The sequence below is a fragment of the Mucor velutinosus genome, assembly GCF_035048745.1.
Source record: "Mucor velutinosus strain NIH1002 chromosome Unknown tig00001561, whole genome shotgun sequence".
Classification (NCBI taxonomy): domain Eukaryota; kingdom Fungi; phylum Mucoromycota; class Mucoromycetes; order Mucorales; family Mucoraceae; genus Mucor; species Mucor velutinosus.
In genome coordinates, this window is record NW_027041903.1 from 894,191 (window position 1) to 907,316 (window position 13,126).

General features: G+C 40.1%; 3 protein-coding genes across 3 annotated transcripts; all 3 read left to right on the plus strand.

Annotated features, from left to right (window-relative positions):
* Positions 1-1,433: 1,433 nt before the first annotated feature.
* ATC70_008441 (uncharacterized protein) lies at positions 1,434-2,273 on the plus strand (the record flags this gene model as incomplete). The annotated part of the gene is made up of 1 exon (XM_064827690.1): positions 1,434-2,273. One exon carries the CDS (start codon positions 1,434-1,436, stop codon positions 2,271-2,273), a length of 840 nt encoding a protein of 279 aa, XP_064686974.1.
* A 1,226-nt stretch (positions 2,274-3,499) lies between these two features.
* Positions 3,500-4,541, plus strand: ATC70_008442 (uncharacterized protein; the record flags this gene model as incomplete). The annotated part of the gene is made up of 2 exons (XM_064827691.1): positions 3,500-3,562; positions 3,639-4,541. 2 exons carry the CDS (start codon positions 3,500-3,502, stop codon positions 4,539-4,541), a joined length of 966 nt encoding a protein of 321 aa, XP_064686975.1.
* A 2,939-nt stretch (positions 4,542-7,480) lies between these two features.
* Positions 7,481-11,488, plus strand: ATC70_008443 (uncharacterized protein; the record flags this gene model as incomplete). Its single annotated transcript, XM_064827692.1, has 1 exon — positions 7,481-11,488. One exon carries the CDS (start codon positions 7,481-7,483, stop codon positions 11,486-11,488), a length of 4,008 nt encoding a protein of 1,335 aa, XP_064686976.1.
* Between the last annotated feature and the right edge of the window lie 1,638 nt (positions 11,489-13,126).

The following is a 13,126-nucleotide window of genomic DNA, read 5'->3' on the forward strand; positions in this document are numbered from 1 at the left end:
TTATGTTGTATTGCAAACTTATAATACCACTGTTGCTTTTTCAGTTGTGTATATTTGTGCCATGTTGCTTTACATCCGACTATTACTACCATGGACGTTGCTCATGTATGCATTTTTATTGCAACAATAACAACGAGCTTCTTTGAACATCTTTGTTGTTGTGTTTGTTGTGCTTTTCTTTGACTCGCTTCGTGTGAGCGCCTTTCTTTTTTTTTTGCCTACATACTACTATACTCTTATAGTATTATGTTCATTTGTTCCTTTGATTATGTTTCTTTGAAGCATACCTTTTTTACGTTGTGTGGATGTGCCTATCCCTGAAGCTCAACAAGACTTTATCCGAGGCTAGGAGGTAGATAGGCCGCCTCCACTTGGTTATCATTACTTACTTTAGTGATGATTGAGAGTCTCAACGCCAGAATCTAAAGCTAGGTGGTGTAAGTAAGGCATGCTCTAGCACCTGGGGGAAATTTGATGATAGTGACAGCTATATTGCTACTATAGCGGCGCTTAAAATTTTGCCTCACATCAAAACAGGGGGAAACCCTCGCAAAATTTTTTTTAGGTCAGCGGAGTTTTCAAGCAATCTGATTGGTTGAGGGATCGAAGCAGCGAGGGTCTACAACTGGTTGGTTTCCTATTGATCTGTCTAACGTTATTTTGTCTTTTATAATAATAAAACCTTAATCAAATGGAAATAGAAGTATAGTAGCACACCTTTAATGTTCTTCAGAATGGACACTGTTTATGTCTCATTGAAAGCAATTTAGTTGTTGCATACAAGCATGCATCTTAGGGTACATTCACTTTCTCCTCAAGCTACTTTTTACAGTGTAGCAACATACTGTAGGGGGAAAAACTGTCCCGTTCGTTTAAATAATCTTGACTTTTACCCAGTATATTGCCAAAACTCGGAAAACAAAGCTACCCCATACTGCGTTCGATAGAACAGCCTATAGGAATTACAGCAACATAAAAACCTTATGGCTGGACTATATTTTAATCCCAGTATAACCAGCTAAAGTGAGACGTGGCAAAAATGTTAGGTGGGTATTTCTAGATGATATAAAATGGTTGATATCTTTACTTCCAATAGGCGTATTGAAGAAATCTAAAAAACTACCCGCGGTATGCTCAGGATATTTAATATCCCAGAAGCACTCTAAAAGTGTAAAAGAAGCTAGTTTCTTCATGTATTTTCTTTATTTCTTTGCTTTCTTATTTTTTTCAAAACTTTCATTTTGCCTGCTCGTTTAACACAAGATTTGCGCAACATTCTCCAATCTTTGCTCTAACGTGGTCTTTCGCTCTCAAAGATAAAGAATTTGTATCCAGAAGTGGGTAATTCTACCCTTACAAGGCTTAGAAAACTATATTGTCCTGACCCAGCTAGACCTCTTGGCGGAAGACCGAAAAAACTTGGTGCTAAAACTATGTCCCTAGTGTCAAGAGGACTTCGATCAGGTGCTTTAGATAATCCCCGAGCAGCACAAGAAAGTTTAAGATCGATGGGCCATGATATGTCAATTAATGGCATCCGCAAGTCATTGAGACGAAATGGACTTAAATCTCGTAGAAAAGTAAAGACCAATTTTGTTAGCAAGACAAACAAGCGGCTTCGATTGGCGTGGGCTAAAAAGCATAGGCATCTTACTATTGCTGATTGGCGTCGTTGGGTGTTTTCGGATGAAACAAGAATAGACCTTTGGGGCTCAGATGGTAATTCCTTTTACTGGACGAATGGTGGCCGAATCATGCAGTCGTATCAAGTCAAGTCTCAGTTGCAGGGAAATGACGGTGGGGTTATGTTCTGGAGTTATATAACAACGGAGGGGCCTGGTTATGGTACTACCATTATTGAAGACGCAATAAACTCGGGCTTGTATGTCGATATTTCGAAGACATCATTGAACGACACTCTTGCGCATTTTGGGAAGACACCATCTGATGTGCGATTTCAACAAGACAGAGCAACATCGCACACATCGGGCATTACTAAACAATGGTTCACCGACAATGGGTTTAACCTAGACAAAATCATGGATTGGCCACCCCAAAGTCCCGATCTTAATCCCATTGAACATGTCTGGCATCTCCTAAAGCTTCGTCTTAATAAGTATCCCACTAGGCCCTCAACAAAAGAAGAATTAGAGCGGCGTATTAACATTCAGTGGTACAAAATAACAGAAAAAGAGTGCCAGAAATATATTGATAGTATGCCTGCCCGAATCAAGGCTGTCATCAAGAGCAAAGGTGGTTCAACTCACTATTAATGATTTTATAATAAAATGTACCTTTTTCTATATTTATTTTTTAACCAATAAAATCATTGGATTTTAGTTTTTGAAAAAGTTATAATTATGTATAAATAGCACTACTTTCTCTCATTCAAACGATATCTATTTCGACTTTGTATACAAAGAAATGACCAAAAACTTGTGCAAAAAGACAAAATATTAAGCGAACGGGACAGTTTTTCCCCCTACAGTAGAATAACTCTTGTCTTCATCAATAAATCTTTAGTTTTTGTGTCTGATCTTATTCAAATAAGTCTTTTCTTGTTTTTATAATATCGAACATTTTTTATAAGCTACAAATAATAATCCTTTTATTCTTTGTGCTTAACAATGCCACACAAACTACTCTGATTGCATCAGTGAAGCTGAAATGTGTTCAGATGCTGAGCAAAGCGTATTTGCAGCAACAGCCTTCACTATAGCTCTATATGCTGGAACAGGCTGTCTCAAAGTATGGGGAACTCTCAACCAAGCCATTGCAGCTTGTCGAGTTGGTCACTTCTTGATCGGATGCCCACATCAAGGAAGCTGAAACGTATTCAGACGGCAATGTAAAACGTATTTACAAGGCCTCCTTCTAGACCATTTAGAACCAAATACCAAGATACAAACAGGCCATACATAATAGATGATGCAATAGAGAAAGAGAGGAGAAATGGTCATATCGCAACTGGTAGGCTCACCAAGCTTTCTTCAGTTTTAATGGTTTTATGAAGAGGTCTTCAGCAAGAGAGGAATGTAAAATAAATACGTAACAATAAATGTTGGTCATTCTTTCGTCCCTGAATTTCCATTTACAATCCACCAACATCACAGCCTTCAACTACTCACATTTTGCATTTTCTTTAACACTCAAATTTATGAAATGCCATTACACTACTTTGAAACTACATCAACTGGTGATTGGCGAATAAAAAACATCTTTGAAGCTTTTCAGAAAAAGTATCCAGATAAAGGACGATCCTACCACGGGCTTGCGACGAAAAAAGAGCTAAGAGAACTTGAAAACTCATCCAAAACAGTCTTTTCGAGAACGCGCACAGAGTTTGTTGGAAGATTTCAAGATACCCCCATCAGATCAAGAAAGCAGCACATCATCTGTCCAGTTAGCAAATACAATTATATATTGTGAACAAAGCCCAAACTATAAATCAAGCTACACACCAAACCATCCAGCAAAACGTATCAGAATATAAGAAGAAATGCCTCAGCGATCTTTCACAACTGGACGCCATTTATCTCGAGCCAAATTTCCAAAAGCTTATGTAAGTGTTTTTGTTTGTGTAAGTACTCTTACTTATCCCTTTTGGTAGAGCTCTTGAAAACATTTTGTTCTTGAAGCCTGGCTCCTACTGCACTGACATGTTGCGCCTTTTTGGAGAAGCAAACGTGAACAAGCTCTACAAACATTTGTTGAAAACTCATTACTCTTTCGACACAACTAAACACACAGACCTCCTTAATCTCATCGATGATATATTTGAAAAGGCGTTTTTCGATTACCATGAAGTAGAGGCAAATCTTGAACAATTATCACAGGGCATGAAAGATGTATGGCACAAGAGAATAATTCGATGCATTCGAGAACTCTTGGAGTTTTTACCTCAATATAAAGAGGTTGAAGCTTTCAACGAATGTGTCCTAAGGACTAGATTTCTAGACCCAGTGGTTAAATACTTCCTCAACGACATCAATGACACATTCCGACTTCGCTACCCAGAGTCGAATCTCAACGAGAGGAAGCTCGTAAAGAAGGAAGTATTGCGCCCAGATTGTCTCGTAACCAATACCACTCAGCCTCAGTATCATCGTGGAAATATTGCCTATGGTGAGGCAATATCGTCCTACTACACAAATCGCACTCGGGCTCTCATTCTGTATATGTACCAATTGGTGTATTTCAGCAAGTCAACGATAGATACTCACAAAATCAATGCGCCCATCATGCTACAAGTCGTAGGATTGAAAGTCAATGTGTATACGCTTGTGCTCATATCCCAGAAGTTCTATGTTACTTTATTCTTATTCGATTTCATCTTGCCTCAATGCAAATCAGAAATCAAAGATTTTTTACCCAGCATCAAAAAACTAGTCGCAATGAATGAAGCTTTAGTCAAATGTAGCAACGGAGACAACAAGGCCGATAGCGAAATGATACGCCCTAGCAACGATACCCCTTTATTCGAAAGACGAGTTGAAACCAAAATTGCCAAAGAAGAGTCCGACAGCATTCATCTCTGTTAGTTTAGTTCATTACCACAAAGACCTTTTCGAACAATTTGATGGCCAGGTTAGATCAAGCATTATTAGGCAAGTTAAATGCATTTTGTGGGCATTACACATAATAACTTTTTACTATTGTAGTTCCTGAACCTTCTAATCCATTAACCTGCTTATTCATTATATGTATAACCCCAATGATCCTTTGAATTGCTTAAAATATACACATGGTATACCTCAGTTATCGCACATCACATACAAAAACTAAAGAGACTGTCAAAAGAGAAGATGCTCCCAAATGTGCTAACACGGTGGTAAATAGAGTGAAAGAATTTCTTGATGCCATGCTTTCAAGTAACGTCAAATCTGATTGACAGAATTATGAGAAGTTCCCACCTGATAGTGCAAGCTTGAAACGTTGCATTTGAAAAGAGGATTACTGGAGCCTGGAACTCGTTTAGAATCTGATACTGTTCAAGTCGCTCAATTTGAAAAATAACCCTACAAATGCTGAAGAGTATTACTTGATGATCTCTATTGAAAGATTTTGGTTCGCATTGATGGCGTCTATTCCACTTTTAGCTGCCGTCAAGGAGATGAACATTGCTTCCAATTTCTGACACACCCCTAATACGCATTGTCTCTAATATATACGAGTGTTTATGCTTCGGATGGCTCTCTACCTTTACTTAGCTTGGGTGAGAGCCAACCTGCGTAGCGGCAGTTCGCGCTACCAACTGTCCTTGTTCATCTCATCAAAATACTGCTATTTTCATTTTGACCTTCCACTTACACATGGAAACACTTTATGTTATCTGTGGGTCTGATTCTTGTTTGATGCTCTACATCCATATACGCGTAGCTACTTCATATACGGGCAGGCAGCATACTGGTGTTTCTTCTTTTTAGTCCTTAGTGTCCCTAATACAGCAAAATATGAGTGCATTTGAGCTGCATTTTCTTGCGTTCAAGGCCGTTTTAAATCGTCAGAATAGCCCCAAATGGTTGCTCTCATCTGGCAGTTACTTTCTGACACTTTTGCTCGACTTTTTGGGGACCAAAAAAACATGGTAAAAAATCGACCAAAAGCATGAGGGGCACCTCATGGTTTTCATCGAAAATCAAACGATCGCGTTTTTGACCTTGATAATAAAGACTTTTACTATGGTATATCTTGAATCAAAACGTTTCTATCGATCCAAAGCAACCTCTGAAATCATCTTTGTGGGACTTTGATATATAAAATTTCGACATTTTGGCTAGAAACCTCTTTTCATATTTTTACAAATCATTCAATAAGCGTATTAAAAACATCTATATAACTTGGTACCATTAAAAGCGCCTTGAAAAGTACTCCAGGAAAGCTTAAGGAAGCATGGGGTGATTATCATACTTCACTTAGTCGAATCTGCAAAAATAGCTCGATCGAGTCCAGAATCATCAGAATTTGTCCAATCTGGAACAGACTATGATTCTGGGTTTGAATTAATTTTGGCTGGTGGAGCCAGCTGGAAAACTCTTGCCCTTTTCATAAGGCAATACAGTAGTAAATGCCCTTGAAGCGTATAGAAAGTAGGTGGCAGGTCATAGCACTGTTGTTTATGATGATATTTTTATTGCCTTCTATATCGTTCATAATGATATTTTATTGCATTCTATATTTAATAACGTTAGTCTGGACATTGACGATTCATGGGCTGCATAAAATGTCTGCAGTAAGTAGTGAAATCTCTGAGGCTCCGAGCCGTCGTTCAAATAAAACGTTGGTAGCATTGAGCAGAGGAAAGAGGGTAGAAATAACAGTGGTTTTTGTTGATTGATTGTAAAATCATTATTCTCATATGAGCCAGGTCTGATAGATGCCTTGAAACTCAGGTTCTATATTAGGGTTGCAAAGTGTCTAAGGACTGAACATTTATTATGTTCTGATATTAAATCAAAAAGTTTCTATCGATCTAATGTAACCCCTGAAACTACCTTTTTGGGATTTTGATATGTAAAATTTCAACATTTTCGCCAAAAACGTCATTTCATAATTTTGTAAATTGCTCAATAAGTTCAATCAAAATCTAAATCTATCTAATCTAAAATATATATACTGGAAAACTATGAAAAAAAAATAGACAAGCCAATCATATCCTTTTAAAATTTAATAGTATTAAAAGCCAGAACAAACGTGGGCATAACCACCGGCGAAGCCGGCAATGGGGAGGAGGTTTGGGGGAGGGGGCTTAGCCCCTCCACCAAGAACATCAAGCATCACAATTTGCATAAAGTGTATGAAATATCTTTTTGTTAAAATCAAATGCCTCCTGTTCAAGCTAGAAACTGTGTAACCTGTAGAGTTGCTCTACCTGAAGATTACAATTTTCGAAAATGTGATTCATGTCGAGTAAATAGAAAAGAAATGAAAAACAAACATTCGAACGAACCTTATATATATATATATATATTTGTTTCAGGAACGTGCCCGAAACTACGCCAGACAGAGAGCTGCATTAAGGCCACCTAGAGCACTTAGAGCACCTGCCGCTTTCATATCAGAACTTGGAAGAATGCAACCTCATTATCTGGGAAGAATGGACGTTGTATGTGATGGTTGTGGCGCATTGCATTGGGACGCAGCAAGAACTACCGGTCAATCCAAAAGCAACAATCTCTTCTACTCTTGCTGCAAAAAAGGAAAGGCCATATTGCCCTTATTGCAAGATCCGCCTGAGCCCTTGAATAGCCTAATCAACGGAAGCCATCCACGCTCATCCCATTTCTTGAAGCATATAAGGCAATACAATACTTTGTTTGCTTTTACTTCATTCGGTACCACTGCTACGCCAGCAGGGGCTCAGAGAGAAGGAGAGGAGGAGAGAAGAGGTGGAGTTACTCCAGTAAGTGCCCATGGTGAATTGTACCACATGCAAGCACCCTTGAATTTTGGTAATGCTCCAAAGTACAATTAATTGTACATGTACGATCCCGAGTATGCTGCTGCATGTCGATCTGCTAACCCCAAAAATCAGCATTTAGATGATTCAATCATTGAAGCATTAAGTGAAATGATTAATGACCCGGTTCATTGTGGTAATCCATTTGTACGTATCTACAAGCATGCCCACGAGATTCTGAGTGCAGAGGAAGAACGACAAGCCCAAGATCATGTCAGCGAGGATGCGTATATTCGACTCAATCCTCAAATGAGACTGGAATTGGTTGTCGGTGAAGATAGGCGTACTCAGAACTTGCCAACTGTCAACGAGATTGCAGCTATTATCCCCAATAAATATGCTGATTCAAGTTTCAGAGACATCCTGACTACCTATCGAAATAGCACCTCCACCAGTTCCAGAGGACTCTTTAGAAGGATCAACGAAACGCATGCTGCCTACATGCCTCTCCATTACGTTTTGCTTTTTCCCAGAGGTGAATATGGGTGGCATTGGGGCCTTCGTTTGCAATTGCCTGCTTCAACTGTTGATGCCATGGATGTTGACAATGAAGAAGCGCAAGAAGAGGGACAACGTCGAGCAACAGGCAGGCTTACCCAGCGTGCCTTCTATATATTTAGATTGCATGTCAGGAATGGTGAATCCAAAATCCTGTTCCTCTCGAGACGTCTATTCCAGCAATACCTGATCGATGCTTGGGCTGTTTGTGAACAAACCAAGTTAAACTGGATCAAGGCTAATCAAACGACTCTCCGTGCTGATGTCTACAAAGGTCTTGCTGATGCTATCAGTGCTTCTGATACAGATCTTGAAACGGTGGGTAGAACGTTTATTTTGCCAAGCAGTTTCACTGGTGGTCCCCGGTTTATGGCAGAGCTGTACCAAAACGCAATGGCTATTTCTAGATTCTTTGGTAAGCCAACGTTATTCATAACGTTTACTGCAAACCCAAACTGGAGGGAGATCCAAGATGAGTTGTTGCCTGGCCAAAGTGCTGCTGATCGCCCAGATTTGGTTGCTGAAGTATTCAACCGGAAGCACGACGCATTACTCAAAGACCTGAAGCAAAAGAAAATCTTTGGTGCTTATAAAGGGATTGTGAGAACAATCGAATACCAGAAGCGCGGCCTCCCGCATAGTCATATGCTGTTGTTCTTGGATAACCAAAATGACCGGTTTGATATGGCAGAGAGGATCGACCAGATTATTTCCACAGAAATTCCTGACGTTCATCAAGACCCTGAACTACATGCAATTGTCACCCGCAACATGATGCATGGTCCATGTGGTGGTTATAACAAGAAATATCCCTGTATGGTGAAGGATGCTTTCGGTAACGACGTCTGCTCAAAAAAGTTCCCAAAGCCTTATCAGCCAGCAACCATAGTCCCTGATGATGGGTATCCACTCTATCGTAGAAGAATGGATGGCCGCTCTCATGTAGTACGCATCAAAGATGATCAGAACGTGTACCACGACTTTCATATGACAAATGAATGGGTGGTAGCGTATAATCCATTCCTATCAAAGAGATACAACGCTCATATCAACGTGGAAGTATGCGCCAGTGTCCAGGCTATCAAATACGTCAACAAGTATATATACAAAGGTTCTGATCAGACTACTCTGAAAACCACGACTACCGCGACAACAACTGCAACAGCTGGTACTGCAGCAATGTATCAGAATGATGAATGTGCCAAATATCTGAATGGCCGTTATATCAGCCCGTGTGAAGCCGTCTGGAGGTTGAAAGAGTTCCCAATGCATGAGGAAAGCCCACCTGTCACTACACTTGCTATTCATCTTGAAAATGAGCAGCCTGTATATTTTGATCCTTCCTGGCCTCAATCAAGAATTGATAATGTCCTGAGAGAGAGTCATACCACGCTCATGGGTTACTTTCATTATAATGCCGTGAATCAAAACAAACCTGGTTTTCAACCATTGCTTTACCAGCAATTCCCAGAGCATATGACTTGGAAAGAAAAGAAGCCAAAAAGGTGGGAAGCAAGACGAACCGATACCATGTCTATCGGCCGCATTTACTACTGTAGCCCTGCTGCCGGCGAGAGGTATTATCTGCGTCTGCTGCTCACAGTTGTCAGAGGAGCCACGTCGTTTTCTCATCTGAGAACTGTCAATAATCACGAGTATGCCACCTTTCGTGAGGCCTGTATGATGCTGCATTTGATCGAAGATGATGGAGAATGGACCAGAGCCTTTGAAGAAGCTGCTACCTTTGCCTCTGGCTACGCAATGCGTTCAATGTTTGTCTCTGCGCTCATGTTCAACTCATTGGTATCGCCTGTTCAGATTTGGAATCAATTCTGTGAAAGTTTCTGTGATGACCTTGAGCATGCAATCGTGCAAAAAGGGTATTCGCTGCTGCTCAGCGTGCAACCTGACGCTGAATTTTACCATGGAACGCGAAGTCTTGATTACGGCTTATATCTGTTGCAAACATCTCTTGGTGCACAAGGCAGATCTCTAGGTCAGTTCAATTTGCCTTTGCCTCTCTTCAACTGGAATGGCTTGATAAGCAGAATGACTGGCATACAACGCAATTCATTGATACTCGATGAAATGTCATATCTCCAAGATCAAGAAGCCTTTTCGTATCAGCAAAAGTATGCTCAAATGAACGCTACCCAGAAGCACATATTTGAGACCATCACCTCCTCCATCAACAGCAACGCCAACAGCTCACATTTCTTTTTGCAAGGTCCAGCTGGCACTGGCAAAACCTTCATTTACAATACTCTTTGTCACTTTTATAGAAGCCAAGGAAAAATTGTTCTCTGTGTTGCCTCCTCTGGCATTGCTGCTTTGCTACTTCCTGGTGGGCGTACGTCACACTCTCGCTTTGCCATTCCACTCAACATCCACGAGCAGTCTGTGTGTGCGATCAAGAAGAACGATGACCTTGCTGATCTCATTCGAGAGACAGCATTGATAATTTGGGATGAAGTGCCAATGCAGCATCGATATTGCTTTGAAGCTTTTGATCGAACACTTCGTGATATTTGTAGTCGTGGTGATGAAGTTACCTTTGGTGGTATTCCTGTTGTTCTTGGCGGTGATTTTGCTCAAATTCCACCTGTTGTTAGGCAAGGTGGCCGTCCTGAAATCGTCAATGCCTCACTGAAATCGTCAAGATTATGGCCCAAATTACAAAAGCTGAGCCTGACTGAGAATATGAGACTTGCCAACTCCAATGACACAGATAGGCAATTTGCAGATTGGATAGGAAAAATGTCGTATAAACCATCCATGATTGGCAGCATTGCTTTGCCCTCTTTTTTGAGGCAGATGACTGATCTTGATCAGTTCATTGAAGATATCTATCCTCAGCATGTTCTGCAGTGTCCTCTGCAAAATAGTGATTTCTTCAAGGAAAGAGCTATTCTCTGTTCAAAGAACGTCAACGTTGATGCTATTAACAGCAAGGTGATGGAGAACGTGATTGGGAAAAAGGTCACTTTGTACTCTGCTGACACGGTGCAATTTGATCTGACCAACACTGAGACCCAAGCCTATCCCTCAGAGTATTTGCAAACCCTTTCGCCTTCAGGGCTGCCGCCAGCAGTTTTGGAGTTGAAAGTAGGTCTTCCTGTAATGCTCTTGAGAAACCTCAACCCTGAAAGAGGTTTGTGCAATGGTACAAGGCTGATCATTCAGCAAATTGGACAGTATGTCCTCAAGGTGAAAATCCTCGGAGGGTCAGGTGCAGTCGAGTTGATTCCTCGCTTTACTTTGTCTACATTGCCTGGCACATTGCCATTCATTTTGACCAGAAAGCAATTCCCGGTTAAAGTATCTTTCGCAATGACCATCAACAAGTCGCAGGGTCAATCTCTCAGAAAAGTTGCCGTGGACCTCAGGAGTCCCGTATTTACTCATGGTCAACTCTATGTTGCCATGTCAAGAGCAACATCTGCCAATGGCATGACCATTTTATTACCCGAAAATATGAAACACACAGAAAATGTGGTGTATCCTGAAGTTCTATTTTCAGATACTACCTAATATAACTATATATTTTTTTTTACCCTTTATAACTATTGATTTAACCAGTTTTATTGTAATCGGCCAAAGCCCGCAGGGCGACGCCGTCATCGAGCGTAGCGAGATAGATCGGCTAGTCTAATATATATACTGTAAAACATTCAAAAAAAGTAGACAAGCCAATCATATCCTTTTAAAATTTAATAGTATTAAAAGCCAGAACAAACGAGGGCATAACCACCGGCGAAGCCGGCAATGGGGAGGGGGTTTGGGGGAGGGGGCTTAGCCCCTCCACCAAGAACATAACAATGCATCTAATTCAACACTTGATGACATTGATTTATAGGGAAGGTTTATCTTAGCGAAGCAAAGGTGTAAAGAATCTAATCCAACATTAGGTAGCATTGAGATATAGGGGAGGTTTTACGGTAGCAAATCAAAAGTGCAAGGCCATGGTAATCAGGCGTCTAATCCAACACTTGGTAAACATTGATCTATATGAGGGCTTGATTGTAGCGAAGAGAATATGCAAAACCATAGTATATAGTAGTAAGCAGCAATTTCAAGTTTTTATTTCAATTGTTAATAAGCTTATTACCAGCAACATAATGTATCAAAATTTGCATGAATAAGTCTTACCAAAATCAATATGCCTCCTGTTCAAATTAAAAGTTGCACCAGCTGCAGAATTGCCCTTCCAGAAGACTTCAGCTACCAGAAATGTGATTCATGAAGTGTAAATAAAAGCCATAAAGCAAAAATACAGCCAAATTTGACAACTTTCTAGCCTTTATATCTCGACATGTAGACCTTTTTGAGCCACCGGAATAATGCCAAACAATTGTGCTTGAGTAGTAGTAATTTCCTGGCACCTTTGCTCAATTTTTTAAAGACCCAAAAAACATGGTCAAAAATTGACCAAAAAGCATGAGGGATACCTCATGGTTTTCATCGAAAATCAAACGATCACATCTTTCACCTTGAAAATGAAGACTTTTACTATGGTACATAATAAATCAAAATGTTTCTCTCAACCCAAAGCAACTTTTGAAACCATTTTTATGAGGTCTTTATATGCAAAATTTCGACATTTTGGCCAAAAACCTTATTTCAGATTTTTTGGAATTGCTCATTAAATTCAGTCAAAACATCTATTTTACTTGGCATCGTTGGAAGCGCCTTGAAAAGTACTCCAAGAGTGTATTAGGAAGCGTAGGATGATCATTACAGATTATATAGTCGAATGTCATAAAATAGATGAAAGAAGTCGAAAAAAGACAAAATCTGTCCAATCTTGAACAGAAAAAAATAATCTGAGTGTGAATCAATTTTGGCGGCGGCATTGCTGCTGGCTGACCAAAGGCCTTTCTGTTGATGGCAATGATGATTGCGATGCTGATTGATTGGGGATCATGAATTTGTAAGAACAATCGATTAGCTTGAATCCTTTTTTATTTGGTTGTTTTGCGAGTTTTTCCCTATATAGGTGTCTTTTGCAATGATAACCTCTCAAAAAAATCGCTGTAGGTCTCATAAAAGTCCTGTGTTTACGCATGGCCAGCTCTGTGTCGCCATCTCAAGAGCAGCATCCGCGAATAGTATCACAGTTCTGCCGCCAGAAAATGCAACTCGGACGGAGGATGTAGTAAACAAGAAGTC